The 20,537-nt window shown below is 42.7% G+C and overlaps 1 protein-coding gene across 3 annotated transcripts in view; it reads left to right on the top strand.

Annotated features, from left to right (window-relative positions):
- LOC125450708 (phospholipid-transporting ATPase ABCA1-like) overlaps positions 1-20,537 on the top strand; it is a 159,116-nt gene that overhangs the window by 61,524 nt on the left and 77,055 nt on the right. For 2 of the 3 annotated variants that reach the window (XM_059644425.1, XM_059644422.1), the window contains 4 exons: positions 2,918-3,039; positions 5,866-6,057; positions 8,318-8,407; positions 20,136-20,373. In XM_059644425.1, coding sequence (XP_059500408.1) covers positions 2,918-3,039; positions 5,866-6,057; positions 8,318-8,407; positions 20,136-20,373 — 642 coding nt within the window. Of the gene's footprint in view, positions 1-1,599; positions 1,704-2,917; positions 3,040-5,865; positions 6,058-8,317; positions 8,408-20,135; positions 20,374-20,537 lie in introns of those variants that run through there. The other variant, XM_059644433.1, reaches the window with a different exon arrangement.

The following is a 20,537-nucleotide window of genomic DNA, read 5'->3' as shown; positions in this document are numbered from 1 at the left end:
AAAAACGGACGAGGCAATAGCATTCAAATTTCTTGTGATCATAAGCATGGCTTTTGTTTTGTATGTTAATCCCTGAAGGAAGCTTCAACACTGGTTTGAACATACAAACAGTTAATGGTTCAACGATTTTCTGCTTGCTCGCACGGGAGCAGCAGTTCGGATAACAAAAGAATAATCCAGTTGCCTGGCAGAAAATTGAAGTGACTCCGATCACAACAGAGGCTCCCTCCAAGCAAAGGACAAAGCTGGCGTGTAATCCAATAGCCGCGAATGTAGGCTGGAGAGCAATGACCGATAATAACCTCCTGCCTCCGTCGTGCAGCCTGGCGGAATGAGCAGTGTTGCTTTTTTTTTCAATTAGCTGAACTGCGAAACCTATGAGTGTTGCCAAACCGTGCACTTACCAACAGCACAAAAGAAGTGCTGACTGGCTGAAGAAACCGTGTTCTAGTCATATGCTATATATATGGTGCTATTATACTTTTTCATAAATTATTCGGAACTGGAATGGCTGGATTTGATTATAAGACACATTTTTCTCTTTACCCTAAGTCTCGATTTCCTTCATTCTATCTTAGGTGGCTATTCCTTCAGTACCTCGGTCCTAAGATCTGAAATTCCCTCTTTATACACCAGTCAACCAGCCTGTCACCCGTCAGTATCAAAATTTCCCTGATGAGGACACAGGCACAGTTAGTGTTAAAAAAACATTCGGATAGGTACATGAACACGGAAGGCTTGGAGTAATATGGGCCAGGAGCAGGCGGGTGGGACTAATTGTGTTTGGGATAACTTGAACTGGAGTCTGTCTCTGTGCTGTGTGACAATCTAATGAGGTGCCTTGAAAATTGTTTGACTACATAAAGGTGCTATGCAAATGCACATCCTCGCTATTACGACTGTTAAAAATGAGCGCTGTGACGCCCTTTCAATTTACCAGAAGCAGATAAGGAAGTTTTTTTTAATCATGACTTCGTGTTATGTGCACGCCAGCTGCCATATGTCTGAGAGTTACGATGTTACTCTCCTGTGTTGTATCCTGTCTGATATTCTCCAACTAGCACTCTGGCAGGCAAAACACGGTGTGATGATTTTGTTCTGAGGTAATCTAATACCCCTGTATTATCAAGGATGCAAGAAATGCACAATAGGCAGCTAGCTGGCCAGACGCTCTTTGTATTTCCAGAGCATTTAGTGAAATGCTTCGCCCACTGATAATTTGAATATTTTGAAGCAACGCAATCAAAGGACGGTAGTGCATATAAAAATGCGCGAAAAATAATATGGGGCATTCCAATTTCGGAAGTTTGAGACTATGTTCAAAGGCAGGAATATGCAATGTTCTCGATAAAAGTAGCTCGAACCCTCGAGCGTGTACAGGCTTTGAGGTTACTATCGGTCAATTACAAGTCAAGACAAGTTACTGGAATACCGCTTACGCGTGGCTCCTCTGAATATTAACTTGATTCTGATTCAGCCCAGAGTCGGACTTAGCGTGTGAACTATATTAACCCTGCAAAATTATTCAGTACATGCGCACTTATCTCACTGGTTGGCATTGTGTCCCGATTTTTTTATGCATAGTTCTTCATTTGGTGGAAATCGAGCCGCGTTAGAGTACAGAGGAATGTGTTTTGTTTTAAAAACGTGCCAGGTTTTGTTTTAATTTTGATCAATTGCTGTGACCAAAGACTAAGAATTGGGTAAGGTGCAAATGTTTGTTGGAGAGAGGGAAACAGTGAACAGCTGCACAGTATTTTGCTAATGTTGAAGACCTTCTCCACCCGAGTGTAGCACAGTGGAATTACACTTGTGGGAAACTTACCTCATTCTCCTCCAAAACCACCTTTCTCCCCCACCTTAGTGATGGCCTGACCGCCAAAGCTCTTTAAAATATTGGGAAAAATTGAAAGAAGGCATTCTTATTTTAAAGTGCATTAGTTTTCCATTGCCTATATGCACTGTTCTTGTTCGAAAGAATCCGTAATTGAAGGCTGTTGTAGTGTTGTATCCCCACCTGGAGGCATGGGTTCAAGCCCTGCTTGTCCCAGAAGTATGTAATAATATCTCTGAACAAGTATATAGGAAAATATTTGGATCTGAAAGTCTGCGGTCAATTCCCACCTGCTATAGTGGTGTGTGATAATATGTACCACCTTTCATTGGACAACAAGCTGTCTTTCTGATCATTAATTGGCTGCCTTCGTGTGAAATCATAATGAAGGTGACTGTCCATGTGGGCTTCTGATCCCCAATTCAGCCTGCAGCTGGAATTCTAAATGAAAACCCAATTCTAAGTTATAAACTAAGTTGCAATTTTAGCAGTGATTTAGGTTGGTATAAACTGCTTATGGAACCATATTACATTGACAGAGAACATGCCCCTACTGTCTCCCTGAAAGAACTGTGAATTAACTCCACACCCCTGCACTTTAGCCAGAGTCATGCAATTTTCTTCTAATCTGTATTAAATCCACTCCTCTTACCTTTCCAGTTACCTTTTCATTTGAAACATTAATTGCCAAAAGCAGTTCATCTGCTTTTGAGAGTTTTTTTTATTTTGTGATGGTGTATGACCAGGGCAACAGTAGAACTCAATTATGCTTGAACTGTGTCATGGGACCTTGTTTTCATGTCATCCTGAACAGGCAGCTTAGTTCACAATCTCTTCTGAAGAATAATGCAAATCATGTGCCATGATCCCCCAAAATGTGCACATAAACAACTGACTGAAAACACAGCCTCCAAAGACAAGAAGCAAACTTGCTGTTATTGAGACAAGCTGCATCATTCAGCAAGCATTTCGCTATTGACCATAGATTTTTTTGATGGATGTATGATGCTAACATGTGTTGTTTCTAATTTCTGGTCCAGCTGAAGTTATTTAGTTGCTCACAATGTCATTTCTTGTACGCAGATCTCAGGGTCCGGGATTTCTTGGTCGAGAATGAGACATTGTCAGAATTTCTGTATCAGAACATGTCATTTGATCATGATACAGTGGAACAGATCCTGGATGCTAATGTAGATTTTGGAAAGGTAAGTAAGTAGGCACCAGTGTGGTATAATAATCGAAGCACAGGGTCTTGATCTTCCAACAGTTAGGAAAGCTTGCATATGTTTGCACTTCCTGATGGTTCATTCCTATTATCAATTTCCGATGCTCACAATTAAAATGGAAAATACTGATGTAGATTTGTCATTCAGTATTTGCAGCCTCCAGCAAGTGAAGGTGCAATGGTAGAATTACAATGGGAAGAACTCAAAGTTCACCACAAGCAGAAGAATTTATACACATAGTATGTGTACAGGAACACATTGGAGGGGATAGCAACTAATTTATTCACGTGTAATATGGACACAAAATATAATATTTCAGCAGTAGGCCAGATTATGCAGCACCAACTGTATAGGTACCATTCATGGTTGCACACATACTGCAAGCATTAAGCTATTTCAATATGCTATTTTGATACTTAACACCGAAAGAACTCCTTTTCAAAATTAGTCACTTATCATTTGGCCATTAATTGACTCAGGATACTTCACTGGTCCCTTGTGGCCACAAGTAGCATCTTTCTGAGGTGCAAGAGGGCTGCTATGCAATTCGCCCTGATTGCAACCTCCTGGGTCAAAAGCCTAGCTATCACCACACCCATTCTCCAATTGTACCATGATCCCACTTCAAAAATTTAACCAAATGCCAGTGCTCAGAGAAATGGCTAGAAACTGACTTCTGAGGAAGGACATATGGTGGCTTGACAGGGCTGGCAGCTTCAGTAGAAGTGAAGTCGTCTAGATATGAAAAGCAAGTAGTGTTAATGTAGTGGCAAGTCTATATGTAACAGCCACAATATTTCTTTCCTCAGTTTGAGGTTGAGTCACTTGAAGATTTGGAAACTGAAATGCATGCATTATTTTTTGGTAAGCGTATCAAGTGTTATAGTGGGATAGATGGAATTAATATAAGGATCAACAATTATCTAATTAAATAGCATTTCAGGCTTGAGGGGCTGATTGGACAACTCCCAGTTTAAAGGTTTGACTAGGTTAATCTATTCATTACATTTTACTTACTCCTCAATCCTCCAGACATGTTTCTCCCATTTTGGTTTAAGATGGACCAGAATGATTATGTAAATATTAATAGCTGTGATCCTTACTTATCGCCTAACCTATTGCTCAATGTTTCTTCCCACTTCAAACATGTTGCATCCAAGTTCATCTGGTATAGTGATTATAGCCCAGATTTATTTGTATTTTCCAAACATTTATGTAAATCACATTACAGGTGTTTCGAATGAGCTGCTTCCTTGTCCATTTAACTGCCTGCATTTTCTTTTTTAAGATTTACTAAAAGACATGAAAAATTTTTGAAAATTTTTACCTAAAATGTGAGTGTCAATGACTAGACCAACATTTATGACACAAATTGAAGTTCCCTCAAATATGATGCTGAGCTGCCTTCCTCAATAGGTGGAGTCTTTGAAAATACATCTGCAATGCTGTTTGATGTAGGAAATTGGACTTCATGACAATGAAGCAGTAGTGTTTAAGTTCCAGGTTAGGATGGTGTGGAGTCTGGAGGGGATCTTTCAGGTGCTGTTCCTGTACATCTGCCGTCATAGGCAGAAGAATTTGTAGGTTTGGGAGGTGCTTTTGAAAACATGTGAGTATAAACAGGTTTTGAACTCTCATATGCACCCTTAGTACAACACAAGAGAAAGATCTTACATTTATACAGTGCCTTTCACAACTGCAGCCCATCATGAAATACTTGGCAGCAGATTAAGTATTGTTTAAAGTATAATTTGTGCAGAATCCGGTCCCAAATCAGTACATTTTTGCCATTCGGTTGGTTGAAAGAAAAATTATGGCCACGATATGCCCATTATTCTTTCCATAAACTGCTCCAGAATCTTCTGTGAGAAGATAAATACGGAAATCTTTCAACGTTTCACCTGAGAAGCAGCCTCTCTGGCTGTGGAGGTCTATCCCAATCTGCACTGAAGCATCAGCATGTTTTCAACACCCAATACTGAATAGAAAAGTATACGATCAGTGCTGGTTAAATGTATAAAATATTTGCCACCTGAAATGTTAGATTCATTCCATTCTATATTCCTCTTTCTATCAAAATACTACGGGAGTATGAAGTCTACTCCAGTAAAATAGACAAGAATCAAGTCCTTGCTTGGATTAATTATGAGTTTATCTGATGTGGACATTTTTTAAACTTGTTTTTTGGTGAGTAACGTTAAGCCTGTAATCTAATTTTCAAGGTTAGAGTAGCAGTTGTCTACTTTTGAAACCAGCGTTCTTGATCTATGGTGTCATTTCAACCCGCTTGATGAGGTTGTAATAACCTCGTAACCAACACACATGTAATTTGTGTAATTATTACGTTTTAAAATTTGACCTAGTGCAATTTGCTTCAGGCAGTTGTGATTGGTTTTTACAAATTGTGTGAAAGCTAACTTGTGAGTAGAAATATTTATAGTACAATACATTTCAGTTTGATAGCACATTCTATTTGGCTGTTCATTTAGTCATTACAAATTTAAAAGATGACTCTCTTTTACTCTGTTCGGATATTAAAGGCTGGTGAGTGAATTTGTGGTACAAATCATCGCTGAACTGATTAAATTCAGGGATAGGTTAAATTTCTGTTCTTCGATTCCTAATAATGCAATTTTATTTCACTTATTGTTAAAACTACTTTGCATTCTTTTTATCTTGCTAACCTGACTTTATTGCACAGAACACCTATCACAATGATATTGTAAAGGCATAAATCACAAGTGATTAAAACGTTCTGTGCACCTCCAACACAGCATTCATTCCTTTGTGTCTCATTAATTTCAGATCATTACAGAGGGGCAAGGATTGCGGCTGAAGGACCTTTGCAATGGCCCAAAACTCAAGGACTTTATTATTATTGGAGATCGCTCCACAGCCATTCACGCTCAGTCTCTTATTTGTACCTTATCTGATGCGGAACTTAAAAAAGTTGAACTAACATTCTTTTCCAACCTGGATATTTTAAAGTTAATGCAAGTAAGTTCGGTCATTGAATTCATATCAATGTGTGGCAAACACAAACTGGACATTATATTGGTAGGAACCACTGAGCTTAGCATTCCCTAGTCATTATGGGACAGGAGGAGGCCATTAGCCATATCGAATCCACATCAATTCCCTCTGAGGCAATCAACTCAGACCCTATAGCCCTACAAGTTTATTCAAGTACCTGATTGATTTATCTTTGGCAATCATTAAGCACTTTTGCTCCCACCACCCTTCCAGGCTTTTAACATGTGCTCAATAAAAGGTGCCTTCCTCACAATCTGCTTTCATCTCTTCCTCAAAACCTTAAGTCTGAGTCCCCTGGTCTTTGTTCTCCTGGGAGCTTATGGTACAATCTCAGCTTTTCCAACCATGTTATCAAGGTACTCAGAACTATTCTGGTGAATTACTCTGCCAAGCACCCTTACGTTCTTCCTAAATTGTTGTGCTCAGATCTGGGCACAATTCTGTCACTGTGGGCTGATCTTGCCACACATGTCTTGTGCTAATTTTCATCTGCCTAATGTCAACCAACCACTATCTTCTTGCGATTGTTGAGATGGACAGAAGTGTGGAATTCTGCAACACCAAAATCCCACCCGACTTGCGCTTCACAGAAATTTAAAGAACAAGTAAAACTTGATTGTGACATGTACTATCTGACTCATAATGTATATTTCAAAATAGAACTCCAATACATTTCTTTCCACATTTTACTAGTTTAACTCTCTGGATTAAAACTTAATTGTGGAGTGGGGGAAATCATTCATAGATGAGGAGACACTACCTAAAATAGCTGAAAACGTTTAAATGATACAAAGATTTCAAGATTCACTCAGATTGACCAAGACAGCTGCACATTAGAGCTTTCATGGCTACCCCTTGAGATTAGTGGATCAGTAAGAGAACTGCCACTTACCTCATGGTGGTGTTTTTAAAGAGAAATAAATCAATGCATGGCAACTATGGTTCAGTTAAAAAAAATCTTACCTTTGAAATACTGTGAGTTCAGTTTCCATCCTAAGAGCTTAAGTGCGAGATCAAGGCAGATCCTCTAGTGTAGTACCGTGGGTGTCTATGTCATCTTTTAGATGAGATCTTAACCAAGGTCCATACTGTCTTTGTCAGTACTTTGCAAGGTAGTTCTTTCTGGATAATATTTATTCCTCCACCTAATCTCATGTGCTGCTGGAGATGAACTCCCTATTTATCAGTTTTCTTTACAATCCGTGCTAACATCTTGTGTCTAGGATCTTCTGTGTTCTGGATTTATTGAAATTACTGAACTTTGAAATAGTTGTTCAAACAGAGATATGTAGTGTCTAGCAGTGGAAAAGAAGTAGCATAAAATGGCTGCTAAGCCTATATTGGCATGTAATCAGTGACAGAACTTCTAGTTTTACTGCTGAATGCTCCAGGACAGCTCAGAATTAACGGCCATTACTGCTTCAGAATCAAAACACTGCAGATGTTCGATATCTGGAATAAAATAAAATTGAAAATGCTCAGCAAGTCTGCCATCATCTGTGAAGAGAGAAAATCTTTTAGGTCAATAGTCTTTTGTGCAGTACTGTTTGACCTGCTGATTGTTTTTCAACTTTTGTATTTCTTAAGTGGCGTCTAAACAACATCGCCAGATTTCAAAAATTGTCTTTAAAAGTCTGTGTATTCACACACTCTTAAAATTCATGAATATTTCCCCCAGCTACAACACTTAATAGTCAAATGCTGAAGCAATATGTTTGTGCTGCTAAAGAGATAACACTACAAATGATAGTCCAGTATAGAGTGTACATCACCTGTTCAATCTTGTTTTCTGTGAATTGTTATGCAGCGTCATTTGTTACAGTATTCAGGTGTTGTGAATAGAATTATTCCAATTTTAATGGAATACTGTTGAAGATAATACTTCACCAGTTTTATGTTCTTTTCAGCACTGAAGCTCACTTAAATTTCAGACTATTCCTGTTGCAAAAATGGACCAGCTTTGTTTAATAATCAAACATGAAGCAGAACATTTTGAAGCAAACTTAGTATGTGGGGAATCCACAAGATTGCACATAATGTGTTTTTACATCCCCCTGATATTACCGTCTTCTGTCGACAGTATAGTGTGAAACTGGCTTGTCTGAATATCCAACATCACACTTATACCCTTGGGTTTAAAGGTTAAATGTAAACCCTGAAATTTTTTGATGTGTGCGCGCATCTGTATTGACTCTGTCTCTCTCTCTCTGTCTCTGGTTTACAGAAAGGATTGATCACTAATCCTAAAGAAGCATTGGAAGTAACTGAAGCCTTGGATGACGTTATGCAAAATCTCATGATTCTAGCCAAAGAGGTGTGATAGCCTTTCAAAGTTAAATTATAATTGCAATATTTAGATCATGTTAGAAAGGCTTGATGTCTGTTTCCATGGATCCATGTTTTACCTAGAGTGTTCCTTTTGCAAATGGGCCTCTTTCTCAAAACTGGCAGCATATGGGAGGACACATCTATTAGCTTGATAACTTCAAGATGCTGATGTTTGATTCTCAAAGCTCTTACTTTTTTGGGTGAATTTCTTGAAAAATTAATACTAACATAGTCATTGCTGAGGAGCGGAATCTTTATCCAGATATCCTTCCTTGGTTTAGCATGAAGGCCTCCAAGAGTGCAGTCAGTCACTGACAGATGTGGACTAAAGCACTCTGTTAAGCCACCCCAAACAATATGCTTTGACTCATCTCAGAAGAGCACTTGACTTTTTATTTCCCCTAACACTGGATCTATCTCAGTCAGCCTTCCAATTCAGTGGTCAATATTAGCAGCTGTATATTATGGACTGACCTTCCTATTCCAAACTGCATCGACATTGTCCAGCCTCACTCAAAGGTAATCCTTTACTGTAGAAAGAGCTCATTTTTATTCCATTAATTACAACAAAGGTTGAGAAGTGACCAAGAAAGGGATTACAGGTATCAGCTGTGTTCAGTCAGTTTAAGCACCACTCTGGTGACTTAGGCACTGGAAATTTCAGCTCTAATCCAACACTTAAGGGAGGACTGCACTGCCAAAGATGACTGTGTTAAACCTAACTGTGCCTGTTCACTCAGGGAAACATGAAAGTTCCTCTGAAACTATTTTGTAAAAGATTTACCTCTTCTGAACTGGCTAATATGTGCCATTGAATCCTTACAGTGTGGAAGCAGGCCATTCAGCCCGTTGAATCCACACTTATCCTCTGAAGAGCATTCCACATAGACCCAACACCCTTCTCATCCCTGTAACTCAGCATTTCCCATTGCTCACCTACTTAGCACATCCCTGGACGCTAAGGTAGTTTAGCCTGGCTAATCCAACTACCATGCACATCTTTGGTCTGTGTGAGGAAACCAAAGCACCCATAAGAAACCTGTGCAGAAATAGGGAGAATGTGCAAACTCCTCACAAACAGTTGCCCAAGGGTGGAATCAAACCCAGGTCCTTAGCACTGTGAGGCAGCAGTGTTAACCACTGAGCCACCATTTGACCCTCAATCAACATCACTGAAGCTGAGGACCTGGTTGTTGTCATTGTCATTATTATTATGTCATATTTCCAAAGTAATTAATTGCTAAAAGTTAATTTGGGATGTCCTTAAATCAATAAAACTATTAGATAAACGCAGATGTGCAATGTGTACTGCATGTCAAGAATGTAGCATAGTTTGTATTCAAATTCTTCTGAAAGTTTCCCAGGTATTGTCGCTGTTTGCTACAAGTGTTGGAACACAATATTGCAATGCAAGCTCTGTCACATTTAGAAAAGTTGACTTCTATGGAACAGATTGCATTGAGGGCAGATTTTACTTTGAACTTTACAGCACAGTGGTAAACTATTTGACCTATCTGATCAAAGTTTTGCACCATCTTCTGATCACCCTGCTTATTTTCAGGGTATTAACATACCCTTCAATTTCTTCCTCCCTCATACTTAACTAACTTCACTTTAAATGCCTTTACGTTACTTGCCTCAAGCACTCCATTATTGTATCAAAGGCCTTACTGCAATCACTCCTGTTATTCTAGCCTGTGTTGTTTTGGGAAACTACCTTCTTAACTCATTGTTTCCCCATTCCAATTGCTTCTCTTTGTCTCCTCCTGAGTATGTCATCAACTCCCTCAATTAACATCTCAAAAACAGATCATCCAGTCATTGGCCTACTGCTGTTTTTGAGAGAGATAATGGGAACTGCAGATGCTGGAGAATCCAAGATAATAAAATGTGAGGCTGGATGAACACAGCAGGCCAAGCAGCATCTCAGGAGCACAAAAGCTGACGTTTCGGGCCTAGACCCTTCATCAGAGAGGGGGATGGGGTGAGGGTTCTGGAATAAATAGGGAGAGAGGGGGAGGCGGACCGAAGATGGAGAGAAAAGAAGATAGGTGAAGAAAGTATAGGTGGGGAGGTAGGGAGGGGATAGGTCAGTCCAGGGAAGATGGACAGGTCAAGGAGGTGGGATGAGGTTAGTAGGTAGATGGGGGTGCGGCTTGGGGTGGGAGGAAGGGATGGGTGAGAGGAAGAACAAGTTAGGGAGGCAGAGACAGGTTGGACTGGTTTTGGGATGCAGTGGGTGGAGGGGAAGAGCTGGGCTGGTTGTGTGGTGCAGTGGGGGGAGGGGACGAACTGGGCTGGTTTAGGGATGCGGTGGGGGAAGGGGAGATTTTGAAACTGGTGAAGTCCACATTGATACCATTAGGCTGCAGGGTTCCCAGGCGGAATATGAGTTGCTGTTCCTGCAACCTTCGGGTGGCATCATTGTGGCACATGTCATTTAAAGAATGGGAGGGGGAGTGGAAATGGTTTGCGACTGGGAGGTGCAGTTGTTTGTGGCGGACTGAGCGGAGGTGGTCTGCAAAGCGGTCCCCAAGCCTCCGCTTGGTTTCCCCAATGTAGAGGAAGCCACACCGGGTACAGTGGATGCAGTATACCACATTGGCAGATGTGCAGGTGAACCTCTGCTTAATGTGGAATGTCATCTTGGGGCCTGGGATAGGGGTGAGGGAGGAGGTGTGGGGGCAAGTGTAGCATTTCCTGCGGTTGCAGGGGAAGGTGCCGTGTGTGGTGGGGTTGGAGGGCAGTGTCGAGCAAACAGGGGAGTCACAGAGAGAGTGGTCTCTCCAGAAAGCAGACAGGGGTGGGGATGGAAAAATGTCTTGTGTTGTGGGGTCGGATTGTAGATGGCGGAAGTGTCAGAGGATGATGCGTTGTATCCGGAGGTTGGTGGGGTGGTGTGTGAGAACGAGGGGGATCCTCTTTTGGCGGTTGTGGTGGGGGCGGGGTGTGAGGGATGTGTTGCGGGAAATGCGGGAGACGCGGTCAAGGGTGTTCTCGATCACTGTGGGGGGAAATTTGCGGTCCTTGAAGAACTTGGACATCTGGGATGTGCGGGAGTGGAATGTCTTGTCGTGGGAGCAGATGCGGCGGAGGCGGAGGAATTGGGAATAGGGGATGGAATTTTTGCAGGAGGGTGGGTGGGAGGAGGTGTATTCTAGGTAGCTGTGGGAGTCGGTGGGCTTGAAATGGACATCAGTTACAAGCTGGTTGCCTGAGATGGAGACTGAGAGGTCCAGGAAGGTGAGGGATCTGCTGGAGATGGCCCAGGTGAACTGAAGGTTGGGGTGGAAGGTGTTGGTGAAGTGGATGAACTGTTCGAGCTCCTCTGGGGAGCAAGAGGCGGCGCCGATACAGTCATCAATGTACTGGAGGAAGAGGTGGGGTTTGGGGCCTGTGTAGGTGCGGAAGAGGGACTGTTCCACGTAACCTACAAAGAGGCAGGCATAGCTGGGGCCCATGCGGGTGCCCATGGCCACCCCCTTAGTCTGTAGGAAGTGGGAGAAGTCAAAAGAGAAGTTGTTGAGGGTGAGGACGAGTTCGGCTAGGCAGATGAGGGTGTTGGTGGAGGGGGACTGGTCGGGCCTGCGGGACAGGAAGAAGCGGAGGGCCTTGAGGCCATCTTCATGTGGAATGCAGGTGTATAGGGACTGGACGTCCATGGTGAAGATGAGCTGTTGGGGGCCAGGGAATTGGAAGTCCTGGTGGAGGTGGAGGGCGTGGGTGGTGTCACAGACGTAGGTAGGGAGTTCCTGGACCAAAGGGGAGAAAATGGAGTCCAGATAGCTGGAGATGAGTTCGGTGGGGCAGGAGCAGGCTGAGACGTTGGGTCGACCATGGCAGTCAGGTTTGTGGATTTTGGGAAGGAGATAGAAACGGACCGTGCGGGGTTGGGGAACAATGAGGTTGGAGGCTGTGGGTGGGAGGTCCCCTTTTCCTGGACCAAAGGGGAGAAAATGTTTCCTGGACCAAAGGGGAGAAAAACACATCCCTCACACCCCGCCCCCGCCACAACCGCCAAAAGAGGATCCCCCTCGTTCTCACACACCACCCCACCAACCTCCGGATACAACGCATCATCCTCCGACACTTCCGCCATCTACAATCCGACCCCACCACCCAAGACATTTTTCTATCCCCACCCCTGTCTGCTTTCCGGAGAGACCACTCTCTCCGTGACTCCCTTGTTCGTTCCACACTGCCTCCAACCCCACCACACCCGGCACCTTCCCCTGCAACTGCAGGAAATGCTACACTTGCCCCCACACCTCCTCCCTCACCCCTATCCCAGGCCCCAAGATGACGTTCCACATTAAGCAGAGGTTCACCTGCACATCTGCCAATGTGGTATACTGCATCCACTGTACCTGGTGTGGCGTCCTCTACATTGGGGAAACCAAGCGGAGGCTTGGGGACCGCTTTGCAGACCACCTCCGCTCAGTCCGCAACAAACAACTGCACCTCACAGTCGCAAACCATTTCCACTCCCCCTCCCATTCTTTAGATGACATGTGCCACAATGATGCCACCCGAAGGTTGCAGGAACAGCAACTCATATTCCGCCTGGGAACCCTGCAGCCTAATGTAATCAATGTGGACTTCACCAGTTTCAAAATCTCCCCTTCCCCCACCGCATCCCTAAACCAGCCCAGTTCATCCCCTCCCCCCACTGCACCACACAACCAGCCCAGCTCTTCCCCTCCACCCACTGCATCCCAAAACCAGTCCCACCTGTCTCTGCCTCCCTAACTTGTTCTTCCTCTCACCCATCCCTTCCTCCCACCCCAAGCCGCACCCCCATCTACCTACTAACCTCATCCCATCTCCTTGACCTGTCCGTCTTCCCTGGACTGACCTATCCCCTCCCTACCTCCCCACCTATACTCTCTCCACCTATCTTCTTTACTCTCCATCTTCGGTCCGCCTCCCCCTCTCTCCCTATTTATTCCAGAACCCTCACCCCATCCCCCTCTCTGATGAAGGGTCTAGGCCCAAAACGTCAGCTTTTGTGCTCCTGAGATGCTGCTTGGCCTGCTGTGTTCATCCAGCCTCACATTCTATTATGCTGTTTTTGAGATCTTGCTGTGCATGCATTGACTGCTGCATTTCCTCCATGACACTTGAGAAGTACTTCATTCATTGCCCAGTTTATTGGGACTTCCTAAGATGGTGAAGATGAGTTGTATAAATACTAATGAAGTCCAGTTGAAATACAATTTTCCCCACAGCTTCCCATGTTTCTTTAACAATGGGCATTCAAAGACTAATTAAATGTTAGATCCAGTCTTGTCCTCATCCTATTCGTCAATCCAGAACATCCAGCAGATAAGAGTGGATCATGAACTGATAGATGGCAACATGGATGATTTCCCTTATCCATCCCTTCCCCTTCAATTTTTGCTGACAAGTCGGAATCAAACTTGCAGAACATCCTCCTCTGTAGAGACTATTTAGTTTCCTGCATAAATCCAGAGGCCTCCTTCAATTTTATTTTCAAAATGAACTTCACAAGCTCAAAACAAAACAGCCCACTGGCACCTGCAAGGTCAACTTGATTAAAGCTTGCTTGTAAGCCTGTGTTGAAAATAATGATTTGCTGTACAAAGGAAAAATGCAAAGAGATGTGATAAAACAAATGCCATCAGAAATGTTGCTTTAGTGCAGACTAAATATGCAAACTGATCAACATGTGCGACTTAGCCTAAATTGCTGTGGTATGGCAGGTGTTAACTTGCAACTTACTGAGCAAGTGGTTTGCCAAGTAAGCTACAATTTCATCAAATGTACAACAAAAAAACAAGTTATTGAGCCCAGCTGGTCTTATCCAGTGTTTAGGCGCACATGAGCCTCCCTCCCTCTCAGCATATTCTCCTTTTCCGTTTCTGTCTCATGTGTTTATCTGGCTATCCCTTAAATACCCGTATGTGAGTGCATCCTAAACTTTTTTCTTACTGTCACCCCAGTTTGAGGCTTGCAAATTTTTGTGATTCCTCGGTCAGACCTGTGTGAGTAAGGGATCGGGGTTGAGTTGGAGGCAGAGGAGGGGTGGAAAGACCTGTGAAAGTGGGGGTGAGAGATCAGAGCTATGCCATAACGATTGAAGCCTTTGAGGTCCCAATTCCCAAATTTCAGCTCACAGCCCCAGCAAAGTCCTGACAAGACTTTGGAAAGTCATGCTTTATGCTATTAAGAGATAACAGAGTGCAGAACTGGATGAACACAGCAGGCTAAACAGCATCCCAGAAGCACAAAAGCTGACACTTCAGGCCTAGACCCTTCATCAGAAAAATCTTGCTCTGATAAAGGGTCCAGTTCCGAAGTGTCAGGCTTTGTGCTCCTGGGATGCTGCTCGGCCTGCTGTGTTCATCCAGCTCCACACTTTGTTATCTCGGATTCTCCAGCATCTGCAGTTCCCATTATCTCTTAATGCTATTAACTTCCTTGTGGTAGCGAGCTTAACATTCTTCTCTCTTCTGGGCTAAGAAGTTACTGGATTTAGCAGTGACTAACCAGTATAATGCACATAATGTTAAGCCTCACCCTCAATAAGTGGAAACATCTCTCTATGTCTATCCTTCAAACTCTCACGCTCTCAAAGACTGTTTATACCCCTTCTCCTTTCTACTGTCTTGTGTTTTGTTTACTCTTTTTCATGTACTTTGGCGCACACTGTCCACTAAATCTGACATGATAGAGAGCATAAATTCAGTCACGTCTGCAGCTACTCTTTATGTGATTTTCTGTTTCATGTGAATAGTGACCATTATGCAAGGAACTCCTTTCTCTTGAATGCAAGATTTATAAACATATAAATGAATTGCGTAGGAGTCATTTTTTGTCAAATGAACTGTAGTAACCCCAGTCTTTGTGAGAGACTGATGAGCCACTCGAGGTTAGTTGTGGTTTCATGTTTCACAGCATGATCCAACATCCTCTTTTCTGGTTCGAGCCAGAGTAACCAATTAAGAACATACAAAGTAAACTGCTTGCAGAACCAAGTTCTCAACAATTGCAGCAGAATTGAGATTTGTATTTTAAGAAATATATCTTTACATGCAGTGCTTAAGTCTCAGAGTACAGAAATAGGCTCACATTATAAAGAGGCTGGGGCATCAAGTTACTTTTCCTGTTGAAGCACTTAGGCTTGGCTGCTTTGTCTGTCAAAATATAATTGAAACCATGTGACACCGAATTTGCTGATGTGGCCAAGTCATCCAAGTACCCACTGCTGAAAGGAACTTGCATTTTGCTTGGACTGTGGCTAGATAGACCAGGTAAATACAGTTTGTATTTTTTTGAAGCATAGTAACATAAACTGCCATTGGACAAAGCAGAGAATGTTGGAGAACAGTGTTAAAGCTTCAGGCGAATGATCCGTCTGTTATCAATTCTGATGAAAGGTTATTGACCTGAAGTGTCAAGTCCGTTTCTCTCTCCACATGTGCTACCTGTTACCTGATCAACATTTCCCAGCATTTTCGGAATTTTTCGTTATTTTGGATCAGCAAAACGCACGTATTTTCCTTTTGCTGAACTTTGGTGAATGGGTCATGAGGCCAATTCAATCCCGTCTACAAGTAATTGTCAGCTTTTAGAATAGCTTGAGATTCAGATATTTGCTTGGCTGTGTATAAGTACATTGAAGTAAGACTGTAATGGTTCTTTAACGTGAGGAAGATTTAATGGATGGCTAGTTCATTGTGGACTGTTCAAGTTTCAGAGCATTCTGATTCCAGGAATAGTAACCATTATCTTTATTTTGTTGCCCATAATAAGAGATGGTGAGAGACGAAGCGAGGTCTGTTTTTAAAAAATGAGGAGAAACTTTTCACAGTTTGCATGTTTCTCACTCACTGATGGAATACTTACAGCTCATTTCCTCAACTATAAACAAAATAAAACTTTAGGCGAATGAGAATGCAGCTGCATCATCTATTTTTTTAAAATTTGTTCGCAGAATGTGAGCATTGCTGATGGGGTTGGCATTTGTTACTAGCCCTAATTATCCCTAAGACTGTGGTCACGAGCTGCCTTTTGAATTACTGCAGTCCCTGGATGGCAGGGACAATGCTGTTTGGAAGGGAATTCTAGCACTTTCACCCAGTAACAGTGAAGGAACAGTGATCTTGTTCCAAATCAGGATGACGTGTAGTTTGGAGGGGAACTTGCAAGTGGTGGTGTTCCCTTGCATCTGCTGCCCTTGTCCTTGTAGGTGGCAGAGCTCACAGAGTTGGGAGGTGATCATACTGTAGATTTTGAATGGTCTGTGAAATGTCCCATTTGTAGCCTCCTGTCACTGGTGTGTTCCACAGCCACTGGCTAGGAAGCCCATGGCTAGTTGCCAGGTGTGAGACAGGTGTACAAAATATTAAGAAGGTCTTGAGGCAGCAAGTTTCTCATGTTCCTGACTTCACTTGGTCTCCTGTTTTCATTATCGGTAACTGTCGTTTCATTCATCATTTTATTTGGGATTGTGTCCGAAAGAGACTGCGGCAGACTTAACTATTTATAACTGTGACCTTTTCTTGAATATAGTCTTCAAACTCTTTACAGGATGAGGCTTTACAGGAATTTTCTGGATTGAACCATCTCCCAGTAGCTCTAGCAGTCACATGATTTTGCATTACTGAGGGTTGGCATGTTTACATATTTAACATTAACTATTCACATTAAATTTCCTTCCAAGTTTCTGACTGTATTCAATATGCTACTTGCATGTTCCTACAGTTCTTCAGCTAACTTGCCTGCACTCTCCCCACCACTTCATAAATATTGGAGCTGGAGTGTTACAGTGAGGGATACTCTGTCTCAGTTTTCATACTGTAATACCTCGAGTCCACTCCATGTTGTAAAATTTCTACCAAACCTTGTTATATTAAGGGCAGCAATGAGAGTGAGAAAACTTATTTGATATCACTGACACTTTATATAACCAGAATCCTCTGGAACTTGCAACATTCTGCGTTGATGTTGGTCAAGCATTCCGACCAATCTGTCATTCATAAAAACCACATTGCAATGGTCTCTCTGATTCTAGCGTAAATGAACTTATGCACAGCCAGACACCTAATGATGGTCAGAATACATTAAAATTGCAAGACAATGAGTGTAATTCAAAAGTGAAACTTTTTTTGGATATATCATTTCAGACATGCTTGTGGATTTGTGTGTAGAAGCAGTAATATCTTGTTGCAATTGTACAGGGCCTTGATGAGACCACACCTGGAGTACTGTGTTGTTTTGGGTTCCTTTTCTGAGGAGGGGCATTCTGTATATAGAAGGAGGGCAACAAAGGTTTACCAGACTGACTTATGAAGAGAGATTGCATTGATTAGGACTACATTCAGTGGAGTTTAGAAGAATGAGGGGGTTCTCAAAAAAGCCTCTAAAGTTCCAACAGGATGAGATAGGGTAAATTCAGGAAGAATTTTCTAAATGACCTGAGAGTACAGAACCAGGGGGTCACAGTCTAAACAGACAGTCTAAGTTATTTAAGACTGAGATGAGTAGAAATCCTTTCACTGAGAGAGTGGTGAGCCTGTGGAATTATCTGCCACACAAAGCAATTGGGGCTAATGAATTGAGTGGTTTAAGAAAGGAGTTAGATATAGTTCTTAGGGATAAAGAGATCAAAGCATATAGGGGGAAAGTGGGGACAGGGTATTGAGTTGAATGTTCAATCATGATGAAAGGTGCTGACATAACCTGTGTGCGTGGTTATACAAAAGAAAATTAAAGGGACTGGACACTGGAAACAAACAGGCCAAATACAACAACTAAATTTTAAGGGAATATTAAAAGGGAACATTAATCATCAAGATATCATTTCCAGAACTTCATAATTACAATTTCCATTCTCGTGTCCAACCCTGAAATGGTGTTTCCCCTGCCCATCTCCCTAACCCATTCTCACACTAAAGCACCTGCACTTTAAGAAAGCAGTGCAGCCACATATGAGCATATCTTAAAGGAACCGCTTATGTATGCAGTCTTTCGGGTCTGTGCATAAAAGCGTTTTGGAATGTTGCTTGGCCTTGCACCCATGCCACTCATAAGGAAAGTTGATTGTCTCCCCCGTCCCACGTCCTTTTCAAGAGCTTCCTAACAAGCCATCTACTTGAACAGTCTTTATGTCCGAGTCATGTCTGGTGGTATCTGACTCTGCTGCTACATGGTGTCATAGAGACGATCAGCATGGAAACAGACCTTTTGGTCTAACTCATCCATGCTGACCAGACACCCTAGACAAATCTAGTCCCATTTACCAACATTTGGCCCATATCCCTCCAGACCCTTCTATTCATATGCCCATCTAGATGCTTTTTAGTTGTTGTAATTGTACCAACCTCCACCATTTCCTCTGGCAGCTCATTCCACAAGCACCACCCTCTGCGAAAAAAAAAGTTGCCCTTTAGGTCCCTCTCACCTTAAACATATGCCCTCTAGTTTTTGACCCCCCCACTCCGGGGAGATGACCTTGTCTATTTATGCCCGTCATAAATATCAGCCTCCAACGCTCCAGGGAAAATAGCCTCAGTCTATTCAGTCTCTCCCTGTAGCAACATCATTGTGAATCTTTTCTGAGCCCTTTCAAGTTTCACAATGTCCTGTTGATAGCAGGGAAACCATGATTGCAATATATTGGCAAAATGTTATTGATCTTCACATTAACTGGTTGTTCACTTCAACATGATCATGCTATGTTAGCCATGGGATGGTATTCTTACCTCTGAGTTGCAGGGTTCTAAGTACAAATTGGCTAGCTGTTCAGTGACATGCTGCTTTGTTGGAAGTGCCAAAGTCTCGTTTCCAATCTCAGGTCAATAAAAAAGCTCCCATGGCATCATATGTAGATGTACAGATAAATTATTCCTGATGTCTCAGCCAATAATTATCCCACAGTCAACATTTGCAATCCCGATCAACTGGCTATTGCAAGTTTTGGGAATATACTGTGTGCAAAGTAGCCGCTGTATTGCCCACATTTACAGCAGTGATTTCCTGGGAAAAAAAAATATTATTTTATCTCATTAGCTGTCCAGTGGTCACAAACAGACCTATATAAGTGCCCAGTTCGTCCCCTCCCCCCACTGCACCACACAGCCAGCCCAGCTCTTCCCCTCCACCCACTGCATCCCAAAACCAGTCCGACCTGTCTCTGCCTCCCTAACTTGTTCTTCCTCTCACCCATCCCTTCCTCCCACCCCAAGCCGCACCTCCATCTCCTACCTACTAACCTCATCCCACCTCCTTGACCTGTCCGTCTTCCCTGGACTGACCTATCCCCTCCCTACCTCCCCACCTATACTCTCCTCTCCACCTATCTTCTTTTCTCTCCATCTTCGGTCCGCCTCCCCCTCTATCCCTATTTATTCCAGTTCCCTCTCCCCATCCCCCTCTCTGATGAAGGGTCTATGCCCGAAACGTCAGCTTTTGTGCTCCTGAGATGCTGCTGGGCCTGCTGTGTTCATCCAGCCTCACATTTTATTATCCTATATAAGTGCAAGTTGTTTTTGCAAATTTCTCATGAATTTTCATTGTCTGATCTGTATTGATCTTTCTCATTACATTAGGCTTACAGTGATTTAAAATACCCCTATGTACAGTTGGTCAGAAAACTCTGTTCTCTCATTGCTAGGTAGAGGAAGGTACTAGAGAAGTACCAGAGTAATGAAACATATTGTTTTGTTGTCTCCTCTTCCCTCTTTGTGCAGCTAATGGAAGTGAAGAGTTGGACTGACATGCGAAGAGAGGTATTGTTACTGTCCAATGACAGTATGACAGGGTCACCCCAAGAGCTGTACCAGGCTGTGTCGAGAATTGTGTGTGGTCATCCCGAAGGCGGTGGATTAAAAATCAAATCCCTGAATTGGTATGAGGACAACAACTACAAGTATCTTTTGGGTAGAAATGGCACGGATGACGATACAGCGCACTATGACAACTCAACAAGTGAGTATCCATGCTTGACAGTCGCTACTCAAGTTAAAAATGCCTTGATCACTGCTGACAGCAATCCAGGAGTGAAACTGTGGAGATACTTTAAAAAAAGTGCACTTGTTTCACTTTTGCTTTCAGTATTTTTTTTTCTGAAAACATTGGTGATGGGAGAAAAA

The sequence above is a fragment of the Stegostoma tigrinum genome, chromosome 3 (genome assembly GCF_030684315.1).
Source record: "Stegostoma tigrinum isolate sSteTig4 chromosome 3, sSteTig4.hap1, whole genome shotgun sequence".
NCBI lineage: Eukaryota > Metazoa > Chordata > Chondrichthyes > Orectolobiformes > Stegostomatidae > Stegostoma > Stegostoma tigrinum.
This window is presented reverse-complemented; position numbering and strand designations above follow the sequence as displayed.